General features: G+C 45.3%; 2 protein-coding genes across 4 annotated transcripts in view; both read left to right on the top strand.

Moving 5' to 3' along the window:
• Positions 1-209: 209 nt before the first annotated feature.
• USE1 (unconventional SNARE in the ER 1) lies at positions 210-22,462 on the top strand. Of its 3 annotated transcripts, none has more exons than XM_032782864.2 (8): positions 210-340; positions 4,887-4,936; positions 5,764-5,842; positions 6,354-6,506; positions 7,098-7,116; positions 8,136-8,166; positions 8,458-8,620; positions 9,163-10,517. In XM_032782864.2, exons 1-8 carry the CDS (start codon positions 239-241, stop codon positions 9,343-9,345), a joined length of 780 nt encoding a protein of 259 aa, XP_032638755.1. In that variant the 5' UTR covers positions 210-238; the 3' UTR covers positions 9,346-10,517. The 3 variants fall into 3 exon arrangements, with proteins under 3 accessions (XP_032638755.1, XP_032638756.1, XP_032638754.1); XM_032782865.2 differs by lacking the exons at positions 210-340; positions 9,163-10,517 and adding exons at positions 3,276-3,736; positions 13,011-22,462; XM_032782863.2 differs by lacking the exon at positions 210-340 and adding an exon at positions 3,276-3,736.
• Positions 13,067-23,141, top strand: part of INSR (insulin receptor) — a 123,085-nt gene continuing 113,010 nt past the window's right edge. The window contains exon 1 of the mRNA XM_075070976.1: positions 13,067-13,105. The gene's annotated coding sequence lies outside the window, so the exon portion shown is untranslated. The remainder of the gene's footprint in view (positions 13,106-23,141) is intronic.

The raw sequence follows: 23,141 nt of genomic DNA, 5'->3' as shown, positions 1-23,141 counted from the left end.
CTGCACCGCGCCAGACCCGCTTCAGCTGTTCTGGGCCCGGACTGGCTCTGCGCAGGCGCTGCCAGCAGCCTCGTGGCGCGTGGATCGTGTCGACGGCTGCGCGTGGGGAGCCCGGCCGCGCCCTGAGCTCCTGGCTGTTTTGCTTCCCCGCCGGTGACGTGTCCGCGCGCCCTTGCTACGTGCACGCAGCCGCTGACCCGGAAGTGGACTATTCGAGTTCCGGTTCCGGGTCGGAGCGATGGCGGCCACGCGCCTGGAGCTGAGCCTGCTGCGGCTGCTGAGCCGCTGCGAGGCGCTGGCGGCTGAGAGGCGGGAGCCGGACGAGTGGCGGCTGGAGAAGGTGCCGGGATCGCCGATTTTGGGGCCCGGCCGGGAGGCGGCTTCCCGGGCAGTCTCCAGCCCCCGCCCAGTGCCGTTGGCCCCTGTCGCTCCCGGGGCTTCATCGCTGGGGTGCAGAGCCCCTCGCTGGGCAGCCTCCCCCTGTGCGGGGGCCGGGACAGAGGGGTCCCCGTCACGCCACCACCGCCCCCGGGCGGTGCCCCTGCCTGCCTGCGACCGGGAGGCCTGGCACCGTCTGCCCGCCCCAGCGCCGCTGTGGTGCACTGGCTGCTGCTCAACGGCCCCATCAGCAGCCGGGGGACGGTCTGCAGCGCATGAGGCTCTTTCTCTCTTGCAGGATCCCAGGGAACGTAACGCAACGCGGCTTATACGCCCTGTTATGGATGCTGCACTAGCTTAGCAAGTACGGAGGGTGGGACTAGATTTTGCAAGTGTGACTGTAGCGGCACCGTTCTGCCCGGCTAGATTATCCCGTTCTTTAGCCTGGGAGCAGGTCCTGAGCCTTTTCCTGTTGCTGTGCGGGCCCTAGTTTCATGAAGTGACCAAAGCAGCTTGATGAGCCATTTCATCTGCAGACTTTTCAGAGGGATGCAGATGCTGCTGCTTTGAACTGCCTTGCTTGTGCTGTAGTGGAATGTCGTAGTCTTATTTATAAACTTTAACATGCTCATGTGTTTGAAGAGTGTAGTGGTTACCCTGGGAGCTGCAAAGGATGTGGTGACTGGGAGGAGATGCCATTGGCAGAGAACTTGTTTTGAGTCAGTTCGGCCGTAGGAGAGAAATCTTATGTTTCTTGTCTCTGATGTTTTCTTGGACGATGTTCTCTTTCCCTGCCACAGTATGAGTCACATCAGTGAGATGTCCAGGGTTGTGGGTAGGCTGATGTATTTGGTTTCATTGGCTAGAGCCCAGTCTTTCACCGTTCAACTTTACTGTGATAAATCTAATACAGGTGTCCTTGGACTTTAGTATTGAAGCAAAATTTAAAACCATATCATGTTTTTGCTTAGAGATTTCTCCAGCTTTATTCAGTGAGATAGTTAAATCTGAGGAATTTTTTTTATGTATGCTGTGTTGTAGTTGTGTTGGTCGCAGGATATTAGCGAGACAAGAAGAGTGAGGTAATATCTTTTATTGGACCAACTTCTGCTGGTGAGTGAGACAAGCTTTTGCTATTACACAGAGCTCTTCAGGTGTGGGAAGCTTCTAACTTGTATCTCTCACCAACAAAAATTGGTCCAATAAAAGATATTATCTCACCCACTTTCTGTGTCAGATTTTTTTGTTAGATCATTGATTGTTTGACTTGCTTCACTATAGTGTTTCACTTGGGCCTTCATAAACTTATTGAATGATACAGGGCTTTGGAGCGGAGCTGGAGCATGGAGCAGTGGAGCTGCAGGCTTTTGCCTGGAGCTGGAGCGGAGCCAGAGCACAGCTCCAAGGCCCTGGAATGTTGCCCTCTCAGAATTGTCTAATTTACTCAGAACTATACTGTTGTGAAGAAATGAGATGTTAATCTGCCAGGCTTTAAAGGATCTTAGTTTAATCATCCTGGCTCAGGCCACTGGATGTCACCCTTATTGCACACACATGTAGCAGACCCTTTTTCTTGTAGAAGAATCCTGTTATGATGCTAGACTCCCTGCTTTCATATGAGGAGATGGAGGTTCAGTGTTAGGGGAATCCTGTTCTCTAAAAAACAAGTACTATCTTGTCATTCTTGAGAGGGAAATTAGATACAGTTTGCCCAACTTTTCTAGGAAATGTTGAATATGAGCAGTAGGCAATTTTGTGCCCCAGTGTAAGCAAGAATATTGCAAGATGTGTGCCGCCTGTATCATTAATGCGCGCACACCCCTTGTGTGTCATTCCTTTGTTTGCCCAGGGGGAGCAATCTTACTACTCTATGGAAGTTGAGGGACCGATGTGAAAATAGCATCTGGGAACCTCTGGTTTATGCTGCATGTCATACTACTTTTATCCCGTAGCTTGTGGTATAGCAGTGCTTTGTAGTGTGCGTTCATGTTTGAAGTAGATATGTGGTACTTCATAAGGCACAAAAGCCTTTGCCTAGAGATATAATTTCTTGGCTTACAGATAGATGAGACACACCGGCAAATTAATCAGCGCCAGTCCATAGCTTCTGTGGTTGTGATAAATAAAGCAGATGGCTGTGGGAACATGTATGCTATTCAGGCCATTGCTAGAATTCCCCTTTGAGAAGGGGTATTAAAATTTGGGAATAAACTTCAAAGTGATCTCTTTATAGCTTGGATCATATTCCACACTCTGCCCTTGGTCAGTGTAGGCAGGAGACTTCTGAGAGCCAGCAGTGCAGGTGTTGCTTCTCTCTTGCCAGCTGTTCCTCTGTAGTCTCTACATTGCACCTGGGAGCCAGAGAGCTGTTTCTTGGGAGGGACTCACTTCAACGTGATCTTTTCTTTGTAATTGGCCTTGTGTCTCAGTTTTTTGTTTTGTTTGTTTTGCCAGTTTCCTTCCAGGCATGTGAATTCCTGTTCATCCACTATCACAGGGGCACTGTAATAGGATGTACTGGATGGAAACTGAACATGAATATCTCTCAGCAGGAAATGTAATGGGATGGTGTCCCCATGGGATGGTGACTGCAGCCAGATGGGCATCACTTCACTAATCCACAGTCTAACTTGCCCAGTTCTGATGGCTTCCTATTGGCAGCTTTCTTTCTCTGCCAGAAGGAACTGGTTGGTTGTAGCATGTGGGTGGCTGTTTATGGAAACAAAAAGTTCAGTGAGGACGGAGGGTAACCTATGGGTTGGCAAGGCAGATGTTTGCCTGTTCAGAGAGTTTCAGAGTTCAGTCCTGCTGCTTGGAAGTAGGATCTTTCTGTTTAGATCTTCCTCCAACTCGCAGTACCCAAAACCTACTGAAAAGATGCCTTATTCCTGCTGAAGTGAAGATGTTATGACCATTGTCCCCTTAGTCTTCAGTGAACTATTCAGTGGAGCATTGGTGGTTGGGATGGCGACCTGAAGTGGAAACCCTTCACTTTTGCCTACCACACCATCAGGGTGCCAAAGTCTTTAGCTGCCTTCTACCCAGTTGCCAAAACCCACAGTGTATTTCCCTGATAGCGTTCACAATACGTGTGTACTCTGTGCAAAAGTGTGGCAGTAAAACCTTGGACACCATAAAAAGTGAATAACAGACGGAATTCTGTACTGACCGCATTATTCATTTTTATAGTTAATTCAGTAACCCCTTTCCCTCACTTCCAACTTACATGAAGTTGCAGAATTCAGATTCCAAGACCAGAAGGGACCATTGTGATAATTTATTCTGCACTATAGCTCTCAGAAACCAGAGGGCCTCACAGCAAGATTCCAGTCCAGTTCGCTGCAAATTCCATGAGCGGGTGGGTCTTGGATTCTAAAGAGTTGTTCTACAATTTAAAAAATCACTGTCTGAAATATTTGTACTTGCTAATATTACTACTTGTATATAATCACTATATCTGAAAAATTAGAGTATTTTCAGTGTATGTTGGGAGTATTTCATAAGAACGGCCATACTGGGTCAGACCAAAGGTCCATCCAAGCCAATATCCTGTCTTTCAACAGTGGCCAATGCCAGGTGCACCAGAGGGAATGCACAGAACAGGCAATCATTAAATGATCCCTTCCCTGCCACCCACTCCCAGCCTCTGGCAAACAGGCTAGGGGCACCATCCCCGTCCGTCTTGGCTAATAGCTATTGATGGACCTCAGTGAACTTATCTAGTTCTTTTTTGAACCATTATAGTCTTCACCTTCACAACACCCTCTGGCAAAGAGTTCCACAGGTTGACTGTGCGTTGTGTGAAGAAATACTTTGTTGTGTTTGTTTTAAACCTGCTGCCTATTCATTTCATTTGGTGACTCTAGTTCTTCTGTTATGAGGAAGAGTAAATAACACTTACTTTCTCCAACACTGTATATGTTGGTGCAGTCAGTTTTTCGCCCCTCTGGTCAGTGTGTGTCTTCAGCACAGCAATAATGGAGAAGAAACTCAATTTTTTTTTAATACTGTGAAATCACAGAAGTTGGCAGGGAGCCTCAAGGGCAGATATAACATCTGAAACTTGCTAACTTGGTTTTTGCATCTTAGATTTCAAGCTGATGGTTGCTGTTCTTGGTGGCATATTTCCATTTGTGGGAAGAAAATTTTGGTTTGAGAGTCCAACTGTATGCCTTGTCAGCCTTCTATTAGCTGGAGGGTGGGGGAAGAGATGCTGGGAGTAGTCCACCGTGCTTAGTTTTATCTCATTAATTCATAAGTTCCATTGATAAGATCAGTCGCCCAGTGATGATCCTCTCATTAAGACTGTATGATACAGACTCTAAAGAATGTGTACGTGTGAGTCAGACAAGCCACATTTAACCCAGGTAAAAACAACACTGGATGATGCTTCCTATGAAAACGACAATCCTCATTATCATTAGTGCTTTATATCTGCAGAGCCTTTAGCATTTGCCACACTGCTTCCTGTTAATCCTAACTCTTACAACTGTCTGGGTTTTTTTTAGTATGTAGGTGCTCTCGAAGAGATGCTCCTTGCATTAAAGAAACACTCAAGGTGAGATGCTGTCTCTGAGACTGAGGTTGGAAGGAAATTGTGTGTTCTTTTTCAAGTAACCTCTTAGGTGGGAAATAGGCACAACCCAGGAACGCTGAAGCTGTGGGACACTCAGGACTGTGAGGATAGCAGAATGGTTTGTGCTCAGGGGATCCCCTTTGTAGTTATAGCCCTAGAGCTCACTTTGCGAGGTTTTTTTTGCTGTTGGGAGGGCGTGTGAATATCGGTAAAGACAGCTCAGGGACTGTTGTTTCACCTTGCATTGCAGGAGCACTCAGAAGCCCCACTGATAATCTGAGCCCCATTGTGCTGCACAAACCTACAGAAGGACATGGTCCCAGGCCCAAAGCCCTTAACAGTCTATTCAGACAAGCCAGACAGGTGGCATAGAAGTGTCAAAATGTCGTATTGGGCAATTTAAATGAAAAAGCCTCCAACACTTCCCAGGTGCTCCAGCATTATTCCTTGTGTGCCTCCCCTGCACTCTGTCATCCCCACGGGAATACATGCAAGTGTCACCAGAAAAGGTGCAACATAAGCAGCAGCACAGCAAGCTACAACCCCCTCCCCCTCTCACCATCCCTAGCTGCTGCATTTCAGCCCTGTCCTAGAGAGGCCACTTCTAGAAGTGATACTTGATCTTTTTGCCCGGTTCAAGCCATTGTCCTTCAGAAATTACAAGTGAGGGTGACCCTAGCTCTAAGCTGTTTCTGCTGGAAAATGCTGCCTTAATCTCTTGACTGTTCCACATGCATGTGACTTTCTGAAATATTTGCTATAGGAAATACTGACTCTTCTGGCTTCCATCATTTTTTTGACTGTTGCAGCAAGCCTGCCCCTGAATTGCTGAATGAATATGCCCGCAAAGTGGACTTCTTAAAGGGAATGTTAGAAGCTGAAAAATTGGTAAGAACCTTTTGTCCATCCTGAAGTGACTAACCAAGCATTCGGGTTTTTTGTCTCTCTCTCACATCTCAAAGCAATAAGCAGGCATCTTCGTGCACCCATGCACAATCTTTCTCTCAAAATCCTGAGTGAATGTGTCTTGGGAACTTGCTTGTTAAATGTAAGGGGTTGATATTTAGAGTTATAAACTCTTTCTGCCCACCCCTCAGAGAACCACAAAGAAGGCAAATGTTTCTTCTGTGATTTATGGTGTCCCCTTTGCCTTTGAGCTGTGAGCTTTTGGGGGCTGGCTGTCTTTGCTCAGCATCATTTGCCCTTTGTACAATGCTGCGTACGTCTACTGAGCTATGGACTACTGCTGAGCTGTGCTGCAGTTAGACTGGATTGAGACTGTGCTGTCATGTCTACTCACTCACCTTCCATTCTGCAGGACGTAGCAGCAGAAGAGCTCCCTGGTTATTCTCTAGGCTTCTCTGCAGAGCACAAGATTAATTTGGCCCTCTCTTTATAGTCATCGTCAGCAGAAAAGGCCTTGGCAAATCAGTTCCTGGCCCCCGGCCGAACTCCCACTACAACCAAAGAGCGAACCCCAGCTACTAAAATGGTACATCTGCAGACAAAGGCTCGCTACACTGGCAAGATGAGGAGTGAACTGCTTGGTACAGTAAGTTAGGTTCTATTGCTGGTCTGTCGCTACTGTTAATTCAAGAGGGATCTGCTGCCTCAGCCAGCTGCTCCCCTGGCGCTCCCCTTCCAATCCAAAAGTGACCAGGTCCATATGGGCCACTGTCAGTGACCCTGCCTAGTAGCAATGCTCAGCCATCTACTTCCAGCGTGGGGGTAGGAGCAGAGCCAAGGGGAATCATGTAGCCTCTGGTGAAATGGAATTTCATGCTTTGAGGCCCTGTGTACAGAGGTTACAACCAGCCCTCTCCCTGGGAGACCACAGACTCAGCTGGCAGCATGAGTGCAGGGGACTGGGCTAGGTAACCTCTTAAGATCTCTTCCTGTTCTGATTCTGTGCTGCCCTTCAGAGGACTGAGCTGCAATTCTGAGCCTGGGCTCTCTCCACTTCTTGTGCTGGACTGTTGGAGAGCCAGTCCCTGCTTCATGGTATTAGATTTTATGACTGGAAATGTTGGGAACAAAGGATACTCTAGGGCATGGGGTTGCTTGATGCAAGGCTGCAGTCACTTCATCTGTGCATGTGTAATCTTACTGTGTTTCTCTCTCCTCTCCTCCTCCATGTCCCCAGGATCCCTTGTCTGTCAATGGTAAGTTTATTTCAAAGCGGATGGCTGGAATGTGTGTGGGGAAGTGGGAGGGGAGGAACAAGGGGTGACACATCTTGCCTGACAAGCCAGAGCATGCTCTCTCTTTTTTTGTTTGTTATTTTTTTAAGTAGTTTGTCAGCCTGGGACTCTTCTTGTGAACCACCACTTAAAGTAACTAAAAGAGTCTGCTTGGTTACTGAGATTGCAGTAGCTCCCAGTTTGGATCAGGGACCCTTTGGGCTAGATTCTGTATAGTTGAAGTCTCTACCTTGAACAGTTTACAAATCTAACATAAGACTAGAGGCAACAAGCCAAGCTTTTGCCAGAAGCTGGGAATGGGTGATGGGATGGATCACTGATTACCTGGTCTGTTCATTCCCTCTGGGGCACCTGGCATTAGCCACTGTCAGAAGACAGGATACTGGGCTAGATGGACCTTTGGTCTGACCCAGTATGGCTATTCTTATGTTCTTAATGTTACCTATGTTCTCCCCCTGCCAGAACAAGATCACATGCCTCCAGGAGCTAGCAGCATGCATAGTTTGATTCCATAGAATATTAACCTTTCTAAATGTATGAATGAATAATCCTCACTGCCCTGTACTTGGCCATATTAGTGGGCAGTTTCCTTAGCTAATGTTAAAATACCTGGTGCTAGGTTAGCCTGGGATTCTGGCAGCAGAGCTGTGGTGCTCTTCCTCATGAATATTGGCTCAATTCAGGGTTTGTGCCTCTTCCTCTCCACTGGACACAGGCATGACACTGCATAACATCAGAGCATGTCATCTGTCTCCCCTTGGGAGGTAGGGCTTTCTAAACTCTTGTTACCTGGTGCAGACACCCAGACAGATTTAAACCTCTTCTCTCCCCCGCCCCGGTTCCTCTTACAGAGTCTTTAGTTTTGTTTCTGCAGTTTTCAATTATACCTGCTTAGTTTCCTGGCGCATCAACTTTCCACAAGAGATTCAGGTCTGGAGGTTTTTCATCTGCTAAAATACAAACTTTTTTTTTCCCCCCAGAGTCTGAGGAGCTAAATTTAAGGAAACGGAAGTAAGTCATAGTTTAATATTTTGACTGTTTTTGATGGGGCGTCTTTGACTCCTGAATGTACTTTATTAACTCAGCTAGGAAGGTTTTAATGCCCATTTGTGGAAGCACCAAACTTGAACGGTTTCTTATTAGCTGTTTTAGCAAACTGCTGCTCTGAATGCTCTTGCCATCTAATCAGATTTGTGAGCAGTAGTGCAACTGTGACATCACCTAATGGTGATCTAAAAACCACTGAGAATAGTCCACAAGAACTCTCAGTGAATCCTAAATTTCCTCCCTTGTGCTCTGCAGAGGCTTTGTGTCTGAAGAGAAGCAGTCAGCAACTGAGCTGGATGCCGTTTTACAGCATCATCGTAGCATGCAGGAGAAGCTGGCTGAAGAAATGTTGAGTTTGGCTCGCAGTCTCAAAAACAACACCCTGGCAGCACAGAATGTTATTAAACAAGATAACCAGGTAGCACGGATTGCAGTAGAAGAAACTATTCAGATTCTCAGTATTGCAATCCATAACATTAATTTGCGAAGATATGGGGTAAACGGGAATATCTGTAACTTAATTCTAAATGTGACTGGAGCAGGGGGAATTTGCATGAAGGACCTGTCGTCCTCCATAGTGCAACTGGTCCTTACTACAGATTCTTTAATTTTGTAATAAATAGCCAAAACTTTCAAACCTGGATGCCTGATGTAAAAGTGGTGTGACTCTCAGGTGCTGATCACCCACAAATCCTAGTGAAGTCAGTTGTAGGTGCTTGACACCTTTGACAGTCTGGTGCCTACAGATGGCTTTAGGGGAGCCTATCTTTAACTATTCCGGTTTTGTGTTTGGTATTTATGGCTGGCCTAATCATCTCTTCTCCATTGTTGAAATATGGCTTCTACTGTTTAGGCTGCATCAACACAACTTGGCTTAATCAATGACAAGCACTAAGATGTTGTCTTTCGCATCTTGCAAATCAAATCTGACTTGTAGCTTGCTGTTTGTTTGTTCCCTAGACATTATCTCACTCTCTCAGGATGGCAGACCACAACTTTGAGAAGCTGAAGGATGAATCTGAACGCCTCGAGCAGCATGCAAAGAAATCTGTCAACTGGCTTCTCTGGATAATGTTAATTGTAGTTTGTTTTATTTTTATTAGCATGATCCTCTTTATCAGAATTTTCCCTAAACTCCGATAACTTGCACAGCCTCCAGGAGCAACAGATAGGAAGCTTGATAGTATGTGACACACCGCTCATTCCCAGTAAGTCTCTGTGACCAGTTTGGTAATCACCCACTGTAAGGCAGTTACCTGCCTCTGATCATATCCTGAAGGGTGTCACCAAGGGCCTAGTCTTCCATCCCTTCCTTGGGTCCTTACAGGAGTTGGAGGGACACCTTGTGAAAGGCTTCCTAAGTTGGGTCCCTTGATATCCCTTTTGCTTGGCTAATATGGTTATTTGTTTCTTGAGAGAGAAACTGCAATAAAAATGGCACTTTCAGTGGAATATCTCTAGAAATAGATCATTCCAGGTGCCTTGGTAGATGTGGTTAAGGCAAATGCTATTGTTCCTATATAAGGGAGAACAGTACACAACTGAAGGATTAAAGGCCATATTTGCTCTTTAGACTTTAACAGGACCCTTGCTGGGATTGTCTTTGTAATCTTCCTGTGGCAGATATAGAGGGAGCATTGTTATTGAGTGGGTCCCCTTGGGTTAGAGTAGTCAAGAAGGAAAATTAACTTCACAACCTTGCCCTTTGGCCAAATGGACACTGGTCACTGAAGTCTCCTGAAGCCTGGAGTTATGGGAGAAGACCGAGGTTGGAAAAATCTAGTCTGGGAAGCTTGAACAAACCCACTCATCTCCTCTTACAATCACAAACCCTAACATCCAGCCAAAGTACAGAGCATGTCATTTACCATTATTCCATTCCTTCAGGAAGCAGCTGATGGCGGCTGTTCAGCCCTAAACATACAGTGTTCTCTGCAGACCCTGCCTGCCTTCGCATCTTGTTGCTTCACTATAAAATGAAAGTTTAGGAAGTTGGTTTCTCTTTAAATAAGGCATTTACTTAAGGAAAAAATCGGCCTGTACCTTCTGAGCTGGGCTTATTTGCATGTTTGTTTTCCTTAACACTTATTTTTCTCGTGGAAGATACCTTGAAGTTTTCAGCAACATTCTGCTCTTGATGAAGTGCTGGCTTGCTGTACTGGGTGAAAGAGAGTGGTTTAGTCATCCACCAACCTGCTCATAGAGAGTTTCTGTTTCTCTCTCTACCCCTAACTTTGAAAGCATCAGTACTGGAAACTGCCTGCTTTCACTTCAGTTTAAACCATTCTCCCTATTACAAATTGTTACTGTTGGTATTCTGGATATTGCTGTCTATTTTGTACAAGTTTGTATTGGTTTCTCTTTGACTTATTTATTACTATATGATTTTCATAATTAGAAGCAACTGCCATCTTCTCTCCATATAGCAAGTGAATGTTGCACAGTACTATACTGCAGCTTCTGGGGTGATCTGTATTCCTGCAGATAATGTAGATTTAAGAGCAAACCCATCCATAGTAGATGTGTACCTTGTAATGTCACACACATCCTCCTTAATGACTTCACATTGGAACAGTGATAGTTTTCTTACAAACTTCTGCCTTCATCTGATGCCTCTCAGAGGAAAGTTCAAAAGTGCTATCTTTCTAATTCTTTATGGGTTAGCTTTGTAATGCACTGTATATCTAGGTTCTGATCCTGCAGTGAGAACTACACGGGAGCCATTAGGCCTGCGTGGGTGATGGGGCTCAGCCTGGACTGTTCCCCGTGTAGGATCAGGGCTGAAGTGAGCCAACTCTAGCCTTGCTGTAAGCAGATGAAACTCAATCTACTGCAACGAGACTTGCACCCACTTACATCAAGGCCAACTTTGGTCCAGGCTGTATTTTGTTGACAAACACTTTGCATCCACATTCTGTAGGGTGTAGGGTGGTGATGTACAGAGAAAGTAATCAGTTACAACCTGCTAGAGTTGATAAGACTTCATGTGATGTTGTGAAGGGTTACTGAGTCCAGAATCAGATGAGTGGTATTGCTGAAATTATACTTTGTTAAGGTGAGGGTGACTGTGGTAAAGTGGGGGTGTGCCTGTGGAATCCGAAGCCCAGCCCAGAATGAGAGTACTTGAAAAGCATCCATTCCATCCAGGAAAAAATCTAGTTTCCATGTCCCAAGGCAAAGAGAAACTCGTATATGTGCAAAACAGACACAGAGAAACACTTGGAAAATGATTCTTCAAAATTAGGCAGGACTTGGATTGCTCTTCTAAGTGCAGTTGCTGATGAAAGCTAGATAGGTACATCTGGTATTTAAGTATTTTTAAATCGCTTGTGAGGAAGGGAAGGAAATAGAAGAGATCACTTCTATGAACCACTAGGTGGCCACGTTACCAGTGCTTCCTGCCTGTTGTGTTCTGTTACTCTCAGCAGGATTGCTGAGAATAGTTGTATGATGCTCTACAGTCATCAAGGCTGGTAGGAAAATGAGACTGACTACTGTTTGGAGGCTGTCTATTCAAAGAAATGAGCGAAAGACTGGCTTCTTGGGAGAGGTGCTAACGATTATAATTAAAAAGCACTTTTTGATTGTACAATTTGATCTACATCGGCCCCCTGTGTTAATTCATAAATAGGTTACCAAACTTACTGCTTGAGTTGTAAAAAACACATTTTCTTGTAGATACTCACCTGCCTTCATGATAAATGCTGACTTAATTTTTGAGCAACCTGTTGCCTACAATAAGCCCTGAGAGAGATGAAAAGTTGCAGCTAATTCATGAGAAACATTAACCGCCCTTGGCCAGACCCCCCCAAGTTGTCAAGTCAAACTGTAACGACTTATGCAGCTGAAGTATTTGTTGTTCACAAATTTGTTTTTTCCCCACCTAGTTGAACTCCCCTTGCAGGATCACTGTGCTGTGTTAATTGGCAGCTGTGGCCTTCACTTGTTTCAGATTAATTCAATAATCCCACTAGTTCCAGAACCCAGTAGAGTTTTTTCTACCAGCAGTCTTCGGAATGGGGGGAGCCTGGAGCCAGAGATCCTATTTCAGATGAGGATTCCTCCACACCACGGGGTCTTGGGCCCATTTTCTTTGCCTAAGTGTGCTTGCAAAGGGGCAGAGCGTTGGCCAGGATTGGGCCACCCTCTTGATATTCAGCCTAAACTCTCCATCTCCTCAGTTCATCCCGTGCTCTACCCTAAATAATTCCTTTCTCCTAAGTTTTTACACCTTCCAAATAGTGGTATACTCTTACAGTATTCTCAGTTCAGTCATCTCTTAGCCAAGTCACAGTCTGTATCTCTTAATCTTTCCTCATGGGTCAATCTATCTAGTCCAGAAGTTGCAGACTCCCAACACCTGCTAAGTAAAGAATTCAGACTAGAGACAATCCCTTGATACAGTTTCTAGGCAGAATGATGATTTTACTCATGACTGATGCAAGGACTGTTGTTCATAAGCTGATGCTTTAACTCTCAGCCCTATTCTGTAGCAGGAGACTCTAAGGAGGCCCCCCTGGTCACAGACAGAGTAGCAAAGGCAGTTAATGGAGAATTGCTTGATTTCCCCAAGGAAGTAGGAAGTCCTAATGAGATGCATTTGCTTGGCACAGGTCTGTGCCTCTCTGTAAGAGAGGCTGGGTGTTTTGGTAGGCTACCTGCTGTCAGGCAGTAAAGTGAAAACCTTTGTTAGAGATCTGGGTCATGTCAGGCCAGTCAGCACAGCAGCCTCCAGGCCTGGCAGCAGTAATGGCTATGAATCAGTCTGAGCTCTGTTGGCAGTAACTGTTTTTTAATATATGTTTCAGAACTGTGTCCTCAGGCCACAGCTGGAGCAGAGGGTTTAGTGGATTTCTTAGGATGAATGGTCTGTGCATGTCAGCAGGTCCATAGGCAGCAAGAGGTGAGCATTGTACCCAATGGTTCCCATGGCTGGGTGGTAAAGCAGGTAGCTGGCCTGGGTGTTTCCCATTGGCTGTGCCATACAAAGACTCTGTACTAGACCTCATGGATTGTGGCCACCCTGCCAAAATGGGGGCCAGCAGGGACAGTTCGCCAAATGGTGAAAGCAACAGACAAGAGCCTAGAGTTCAATTTTTGGCTCTGCCATTCACTCTCCATGTGGCTCTAGGCAAATCCCTTCCCTGCTCTGCCGCCATTGTAAATACAGGATAATACCTCACACGGGTGAGGCTTCATTCTTCATTGCTTCTCAACTGCTAGAGAAGTGCCAGTTCTTTTGGAATCCCATCCCAACTGTGGTGGTATGACAGAGGAGTGGTATGCAAAGGGGATATTTCGTAGCGTAAATTGGGACAACATGCTGCCGGAGCCCTCAGCATCGAGTTGGAGAGAGAATGTGACTACCCTCCACCACCACCACCACATGCTTTGTTGATTTTAGGATGCCACATCAAAGGGGGTCATAACAAAAGGAGGGAAGCGAATGACACAGGAAGGAAAGCCATTTGTGTGCATTGAACAGCAGCATCTCACAAAGTGTAGGCTCACTTTCTTCCTTCCATGGGACTGGCCATGCCCTGCATAGAACTTATCAGTTCATCCCTTTATTTCCTACCAAAAACATGTTTAGATTCTATCAGTATATTACATTGTTACTCTAGCAGCTCATGAAAGGGATGGAGTCAGAGCATAGTTTACTGCCCAGAAGTCCTGAATGTGGTACCGTGGTATTGCATCCCTCCAATCTCTGATACACACACATTCGTTTCATTTCATTCTAGCAATACGCCAATAACTTGCAGCAGCAGTGACAGCGTGGGCTGTCGGTTGCTGCAAAGTGCTGTAATTCATCCGATGAACTCTTTATTTCTACAGCATCCTACAATCCCACGCTCCCTAGCAGCTGATGAAATCTCACTTGTATGTGGAGCAGATGCTAAGCATCCCTGTGACACTTGAATTATGGCAGAAATAGACCAAGAAGGAAGGTGTGGGAGGGAACCCTGTAAAGATAAATGTGACTGAATCAGGCTTCACACATTAGATAGTAAATCCCCAATGGAAGAGGGAAATTGAACCTCAGGTGGAGAAGAATCACAATTCCAGATTCAACAGTGGGCTCTTAATGCCCAAGCTGTGTTTTCCTTGTCCTGTCAGTCACACCTGAGCAGGGTGCCAATGTGATTCTATAACCCTGCAGCTCACTAGAAGACCTGTCCATGTTCATCCACCTGCTCTACCGTGTTAAGGTGCACACCCAGGAGCTACCACTTGAACTGAATCAGTTTGGAAACTGATGTAGCTGAAGCAGAGCCGCCTCCTTTTTATGGGCACTTAAATCCGCTTAAGATAGCCTTGTATTTATTTAGCACAAGCCAGTAAGGAATTGACTTATACCACATAGATGTGTGGTTCTCTCAAACTGATTTAAGAATGTCCACACAAGATGCGTGTGGGGAAGGTTGCACTGATTTAGCTACATCCGTTTCTAAACCAGTTCAGCTAAACTGGTACAGCTTTTTGTGTTTAGACAAGGCTTAACAAAGGGATCATGCAGGCACACAGCCTTACTGTATCCCAAGTGTATATCCTGGGGTGTATAGCTTTGGGATGTGTGTTAGGCATATGCCTAGCACAGTGCCTCATGGCTGTGCACTGCTGTTTTGGAGATTTGCAGTTGAACAGACAACATTTCTGAATGTAAGGGTCTGGTCCACAGCGCACTGAGGTGAGTGGAAGGATTCTTGTCTCAGCCACATTAGCATTAAATCCCTTTTGGAAGAGGACTGAGTTGCATTTTTGGTCAAATTGTGCTGCTTTTGCATGTGGGGGAAATCTGGTATATTGGTGCTTTGTTTCTGATGCTGGTATGTCAAATGTTTCCCTGCATTGGTCATGTATGAGGACTCAAGTAAAGCTGGCTTTACATGGGCATTTTCTGCTCAATACCATGGCAACACCAGGAACACATGATGGTGAAGGATTTTGATGCTGAATCTGAGATACAAAGTGCCTTCAGGAAATAGAAAGCATTTACAGAGGTTTAACACGAATTCGTTCCCTTGTTAAGCTGCCCCCATGTTTGCTATTGAAGTTGGGGTACAGGGGAAAGTGGTAGCTGCTACTTTGACTCGGAGTTAGAGGGATTCCTTTTGCCAGTCCAGAGCTGGTTTGTCTGAGATCATTCTCATAGACTCATAGTCTTTAAGGTCAGAAGGGACCATTATGATCATCTAGTCTGACCTCCTGCACAACGCAGGCCATCCAATCTCACCCATCCACTTCTATAACAAACGCCGAACCTATGTCTGAGTTATTGAAGTCCTCAAATTGTGGTTTGAAGACCTCACGCTGCAGAGACCTGTGCCCCATGCTGCAGAGGAAGGCGAAAAACCTCCAGGGCCTCTGCCAATCTGCCCTGTAGGAAAATTCCTTCCCAACCTCACATATGGCAATCAGCTAAACCCTGAGCATGTGGGCAAGACTCACCAGCCAGCACCCAGGAAAGAATTTGCTGTAGTAACTCAGATCCCCCTCATCTAACATCCCATCACAGACCATTGGGCATATTTACCTGCTGATAATTTGGCAATTGATCTTTGATTAATTGCCAAAGTTAGGCTATCCCATCATACCATCCCCTCCATAAACTTATCAAGCTTAGTCTTTAAGCCAGATATGTCTTTTGCCCCCACTACTCCCCTTGGAAGGCTGTTCCAGAACTTCACTCCTCTAATGGTTAGAAACCTTCGTCTAATTTCAAATCTAAACTTCCTAGTGTCCAGTTTATATCCATTTGTTCTTGTGTCTACATTGGTACTAAGCTTAAATAATTCCTTTCCCTCTCTCATATTAATCCCTCTGATATATTTATAAAGAGCATCATATCTCCCCTCTATTGTTATAGGAAACCACAGTTCAGGCCTGCACAACCCCCAACACCCTAGAGCTAAACAACCATCTCTGCTTAGAGCCACACATGGGAGAGCCAGAGAACTTGGCAAAACAAAGGAAAATCTTTATGGAAGGGGCATTTTCTCTGTTTAGCTGCTTCATGGTTTCTGCTGCTGTTTTGTTTTCCTCCTGGACATGTTGTCTGGTGTTTATCTCATTGTTTTGTCTCTAATGCCATTTGGCTCTTGGAGGTGACCAATAAATCAGGGATTGGAGAATGTTTAGACTGAACAAACTCCACGTTCCTGAGAGGGAGACTTGGATGTCGAGGCATCTTCCTCACCTCTTTGGAAGCACAAACAGCCTAGATTAGCTAATGACTGACAGGTAGGCAGGCAGCTGGGGAGCCTCTGGATAGTAAACAATTAGAGAAAACTGGCACACTAGTAGTTTTCCATCAGAGGTTGTCCCCCTGCCCATTCTGTTTGCACTGCATAGCTCTCCTACCACCCTTAGTCTCTGATTGTGAGCTCTCGGGCACAGACAGGGTCCTCTTCTGGGTTTGGAAAACAGCCAACATTTTGTGACTGGTATTGCAGTCCAAATAATAAATTACTTGTGCTTTTTTGGCACTGTAAGTGATGGCCAGGGGACATGTGCTGGCCGGATTGATGGATTTGAGCCCCTATGAAAAGGTACCTTGTGGTGATAATTCTGTAGGGGACAGCAACCCTGATGGGCAGAAAGTGAAGGTGAGAACAGTAATGGAAACAGGAAATAGAGGTGAATTAGATGTATCTGGGGTTTAGTGTTTGCTAAGACTCGAGTGTCTGTGCATGCATATGTGCATCCTTAGCTGTGGAACAAACCTCTGGATATTAAGGCATCCTAACTACAAACTCTGTGGCCTGGTGTGTCTTGCACTTTGGTGTTTGTGTTACATTGCAGTTTGCTGTGCCACTCATCTGCTCAGTAGGCAAAAATTTAAATCCGTATAAATAAAAAGAATTATATTAGAACAGAGGAGGAATTCAATGGAACTTAGACTGAATATTGCACCATCATTTGTGACATTTTAAAACCATGCTGGACAAAGCACTAGTAAAGATACAAGAGGGCCAGACCTACAGCAGGGAATGGACTAGATGTGACCTCCTTGATCTCTTCCGTCTCTAGCTTCTTTGATTCCATCAATGAGTGGTGCCATCTGTCATTTTCACCTTGAGCGAAGGCTACGTTTGCTAATGCAACAATGGGATTGTCCAGAAGGATTTGGCAGCATTTCCTGTGTTAACAGTAAAACACTGGGGCTTCTTTCCTTAGCACGTAAGGCGACAGGATCTTCATCCTCTGAGCTTTCTCCCACCAATAGCTGTATGTCTGAGTACTCAGTTATCGGAACGGGTGCGGGCGGAAGGAAGGGTAAGAAAGGAACTCTGTCAACTCGTGACGTGAAATCTTTTGCATTAGGAGACTTGGCACTAGTTCTGGGTCTTGGAATGGGATGGGATGAATTTTCCATGCTCTCATGCATGCACAGCTACTGGCCTACTGAGAAGTCTGTTCTGCACTCTATGCAATGACATCCTGCATCTTGAGAACCATGTGGCACTTTTAAGTCCCCTCCATAAAGAACTGTCTGGGCCGTTATACTGCAGTAATGGTTGTTTCTAAATACCCCCTGTTGGGGAGCTGGAATTTCCCCTCTTTTTTCCAGCTACAGAATGTGTTGCAGCTGGAAGTCCCAAGCTCAAACCAGTGCACTGTATTGGGTTGTGGTGGATTCTCCATCACTCACAAGTTTTAAATCAAGATTGGATGCTTTTCTAAAAAATCTGCTCTGGGGATTATTTTGGGGAAGTTCTATGTCCTGTGTCATACAGCAGCTCAGACTAGATCATCAAAATGATCTTTCTGGCACTGGAATCTAGTAATTGCATATAAAACACAACTATCAATTAGTGGTAGAGCATCCCTTATTCATGATTGAGTAGGATTTCTAAAGCATCTGACAGCGGGTTATCTAGGCAGTGAACTGCAGCCTGTAGTGCAGCTGCCATCTTGTTACAATTGCTCAATCTTTCTTTGCCTCCAGCAGTGTTCATTCCTCTTGCTGGTGCTGGGACAATGCTGATTAGAAGAATATTTTGATCTTGGCCCTGGTCTCTCTCTCTTTGACCTAAGCTGGGCTGGTTCTGTGGCAGTGCAGCAGTTTACGAGCACACCAACACTGCAGTAACCCTCCTACCTCCCAGAATCTGAAAGTCAAGCTGGATCCTCTCCTTACACCACCAACCAGAGACATTTGACTATAAGGGACATATGAAACCTTGGAGGCCCTGTGCAAAGCTTGCTGCATTCAGTGAGTCTGCAATAGCATGAATGGCAAGCCCTGTGCATAGAACTTAGAGAACAATGTGTTGCGGGCGCACGAGGAACAGAAACCAGCTCGGTCTCTCTTGGCTGCATTGGTTCTAACAGATGTAATGTGTTTAAAAAAAAAAAAAAAAGTAGTGCCTCAAATAAATCATCTGTTCTGATATGGACTGCCCAGAGGGAACAGGCCTGCTGAGTAAATGAGAGCTAGTTTACAAAGTCACACTGCAGAGTGGAACTATGTTAACTTCTCAGCTTGGTTCTGTCTAGGTGAATCCTTTTGGTAAGGATCTTGCTGCCAGGACCCAAGGGATTTGAAAAGAATTCCCAGTTTTGATGGGATTGATCTGATGCGGATAAGTTTTTTGTTTTTGATTTGTTTTTGAGTCAATTCAGTGGTTTCAAATGAAGGCTTTTGGAAGGAGGACCAGCGTGACTCTTAGTTTCCAGTGTCACAAAGAAGAGGAAGTCTGAAATGCAGCAGTTCTCTCCAGAAAGACTCCTCAGCATTTGCATACTGCAGTAGAACAGTGTTCACAGAATGGAAAAACTAGATTGTTTTGTGACCTAATATACGCTGAAATTCTTCTTCTGGATGTGAAGCCATGCCAGATATGCCTTCACACATGACCTATAATCTGAAACAGTTTGGATTTATGATAACACCAACTCCTTGGCCAGTATATTCTTGCCTTTATGCTAATATGTTTTTGGCAAAGCAAAGGGAAAGAGAACACGTGTCACTATTGTAATAGTTAAGGGCCTGGTCTGGAGGTTTGTGCCCTTAGAGACACGATGCTGCTCTGTGAAAGAGGGCACAGGGGAAGCAACAGCTAAATGCTATTTGACAGTCCTCTTTCTACCCCCCCCAGCCCATTTTATGACCCCTTGACACATGCACAGAGCAACTCTAGAGCTAGCCTTGGGGGGCATCAGAGCACCCTGCTCCCTTCCCAGGTCTACAGTGGGGACCTGAGAGTAGCAGATGGTAGCCTGCTGCATCTGCAGTGCCTTAGAACAGAGAGCATCCACTGCACAGCAAAAGCCCATCTGTTACCTCTCCTGGGCCTGCCAGAACCCACAGGTGAGGGGACTGGACCCACAGGCTGCTTCCACCCTGAGAACTTAGAGGGCCTCAGTGAGCCAAGAGTGTAGTTGTCAAGATTTGTGTGGAGCATGGTCCAGCTCCTGCCAGATCCTGCAGGGGCTTCTCCATGTGGGAACCAGATGGGATAGTGCTGCTATTGCTGTGGAGCATGTGAGTACACATTCCAGAACTGCAGCTAAAGAATATATAGGAATTGGGTTTGTGGAAGTCCCTGTGCACATGACGTGGCCCTCCTGGCTCAGGGTCCCACAGCTCAGCTCAGTTCCTGCCATGGCCATGCTCTGAATTGTTTTCACAGGTCTTTTACAGCTGCCCCATATGAACCTGCAACAAGGGGCTGGAACTGCTCTGCTATGAGATCAGTTTTATTCCACTTTCTTTTCTGACAATGGGCTCTCTTGTTGCTATGGGGTTTTTTGGAGGGTGAGGATGGGGGGCACTCTGCTGCCTTGTTTTGTGTGTGTTGCTGCTGCCTCCTCTGAGTGGGGCTTGGTGCTGGCTGTCAGGGATGGGAAGGAAAGTAAAATATTTGGCCAATCTCTTCAGGGAGGCCCCCTGTTGATATTCAGGCTTCTGCATCACTGAGGAGTCTTACTGGTGCCCAGCACCTGCAATTCCCACCAGATTCAGTGGGAGCTGTAGGGACTCCCTGGGAAAATCCCTGTTTGCAGCCAGCTGTTACTCAGAGGCAGACATGATGGGGTCTGAGGCTGGTTCTGAGCTCCCCAGGCTGGTGGGAAGGTCCCCATTCTCCCCCCCCTTCTTGTTTTCCTTTAGCCTGGGGCAAATCAAAGCTGCCAGGGGAGATGAAAGGCCCCGGCCTGCTGTGCTGCAGCACCTGCTAGAGGCCCTATAACATCATGTATCTCATTAGCAGGGAAGCATGTCTCATTAATTCTGAGCAGTGTTTCCAATGGAATCTGAGCCTCCTCTGTGCTGAGTGCTCTGATTGAAACTCACTAATTAATACAGAGAAACACACACAGTGAGGCTTTCATCTTATACTCCATCTTTTTCTCTGATCCTGTGATCAGACAGGACAGATGCCCCTGCCAAAGGCCCATCCTCACTTTTACACTTATAGATTCTTCATGCTAATTCATTTCCCCGCTAGATTTTAAGCTGGGCTATGTCTCCAGTGCAGGGAGGAAATCATTTGCTATGGGGCTCTTCAGATCCCATTGTCTCCAACAATCTGCATGGGAAGTCTTGCAAGAAGGGCTGAGAGAAGAGAGAAATTCCAGCCTACTGAGATCTCCACAGGGGAGAGGATGAAGCATATTAGGACTCAAGACAAGCTAGTGCTGAAAAGTTCCCTGTTCGTTTGGGGGGGGTTGAGGGGCTGGTTTATTGGAGCTGTCAGCAAAGATCAAACCTATTTGTTACATACCCAAGCTTCTGGCAGTGCCATTGCAAATCTTGCACTGGCATAAAAAAACATGAGAGCAGCATAAGCTATATCAGCAGGAGAAGATCTCCTGCCGACATAGTGCTATGCACATGAGCACTTATGTCACTCAGGGAGATGGAATATTCACTCCTGGGTGCCATACTTTTGTCAGCATTGGCTGTAGTGTAGACATAGCCTTAAAAACACCTTCATGAACAGCAGAGTCAAGGCTGATGTAGTTAGGTCAACACAGTGTCAGTGTAGACACTGCATTGCTTATGCTGACTGTTACTGGCTTTCAGGAGCCCTCCCACAATGCCCCATGCTAACAGTACAATCGATACAAGCACTCCTGGTGAGGACACACACTGCTGACAAAAGAAGCAAAGTGTAGGCATGCACAAGTGATGTAATTACTGTGGCACCTATATGCCAACATAAGTTAGGTCGACTTAACTTTGTAACGTAGACATGGCTTGAACTAAATACAAGTTGGGAAAGATTGTTAAGCAGACATGGTAACGTATGGTGGAGGTGGTCACTTGGAATGAACTGGGCAATTGCAGGTTAGATTGTTATGCATAAAGGGTTTGATGTGGGCAATTAAGGGTATCAGGCAGTGTGGTCAGTTACAAACTTGTAATAAGCTATAAAGGCAGAGGCCCTGTTAAGTCAATGGTGTCCAGCTGAGTTATGAATTTAAGTTCAGTGTTACCTCACCTATATATTCTCTCTCATATCCTGGGACCAACATAGCTACAATAACACTGCAAAAAAATTTCAAATACATTATAAATGTAAGCTGTTAATTGTGACTTGTGATGATTGAGAATTTTCAATTTTCCAGTGCGTGGACACTTCTCTTATCAGTGTTTTACAAATGACATGGACATGTCACAGCATTATACTAAGATGTCACAGCATGTCACAGCATTATACTTAGATAACATTATCTTACATCAAGAAGGAAAAATTGTAAATACATGAACGGAGAGCGTGATTATCTCAAAGTTCCCCATTAGCAGTTATTAGAAGATAAATTAATCATCTAGGGAAGTAAGCAAGGAACAAAGAAAAAGCTCATTGTTTTGGGGTATAGTTACTGGGTCAGATAACAACATACCTTATGTATTCAAGGCTGTATACATTTACCATCTTTGAGAGAGAAATGGAATGTTGGGGGGGGAGTCCGGTGGGGGGTGTGTGGGTGTATATGGATTCAGTGGGAATATTGTGAAGGCGGCAGGATAGTATTTAATGTATCAGCCCAATGATTTTGGCAAAGTATCTTGAAGTCCATAGAAATTAAAACCGGAAAATGCCTACAGATCATCTTCCCCAGGGGTCGGCAACCCTTCAGAAGTGGTATGCTGAGTCTTCATTTATTCACTCTAATTTAAGGTTTCATGTGCCAGTAATACATTTTAACATTTTTAGAAGGTCTCTTTCTATAAGTCTATCATATATAAACTAAACTATTATTGTAAGTAAATAAGGTTTTTAAAATGTTTAAGAAGTTTCATTTAAAATTAAATTAAAATGCAGAGCCGGGCAGTGTGAGTGCCGCTGGTTATCTACCCCTGATTTAGTCCAACAGCTAATGGAGCTCTAGGGAAAAAATGCATAAACAGAAAGGTATTGGCTCTGCTCCTCAGAGCCCGCACAGCTGCTAGTTTATCTGATCTTACAGACAGCATACTGTAGCATTAACAACATGTAAAACTGGCTGTCTGGGAGAGATGCTGGGAAGATTGCACGCTGGTGTTCAAATCTGAAATTAGAAAGTAGTATCTTGGTGAAAGATAAACCTGTAACTTTAATCCTTCTGTGACAAGTTGCAAACCAGTATCAGTCACTTGATTTGGGACAGACTGGCAGCTGGAATAAACGGAAGTAAGGCAAATGGAGCCCTGCTGCCACAGGTTATAAATCCTCCATGAGCTAGGGATTCTAACTGACATTTGGTCTTACACCTTTAAGTAGATAGTGGCAGACTAATTCACATTTGTAGTCTGAACAGTGCAGTGTTACTGTATGTGCGAATATCCTTTAAGATAATTCTGTATTTCAGCTGTTTCTAAGCACTTCAACAAGTTTGGAGTCTCAGCTGAGAGCTGGTCACTGGTAAGAGTCTCACCATCCCTGCTTTGCAATGCTCTGTTTGTGCATGTGCATTTAGGTTGGATTTAGCAGTTGTTTGCAATGTAA

This window comes from Chelonoidis abingdonii, chromosome 11, assembly GCF_003597395.2.
Source record: "Chelonoidis abingdonii isolate Lonesome George chromosome 11, CheloAbing_2.0, whole genome shotgun sequence".
Classification (NCBI taxonomy): domain Eukaryota; kingdom Metazoa; phylum Chordata; order Testudines; family Testudinidae; genus Chelonoidis; species Chelonoidis abingdonii.
Note: the sequence above shows the minus strand (reverse complement) of the source record. Positions and strands in the feature narration are given on the sequence as shown.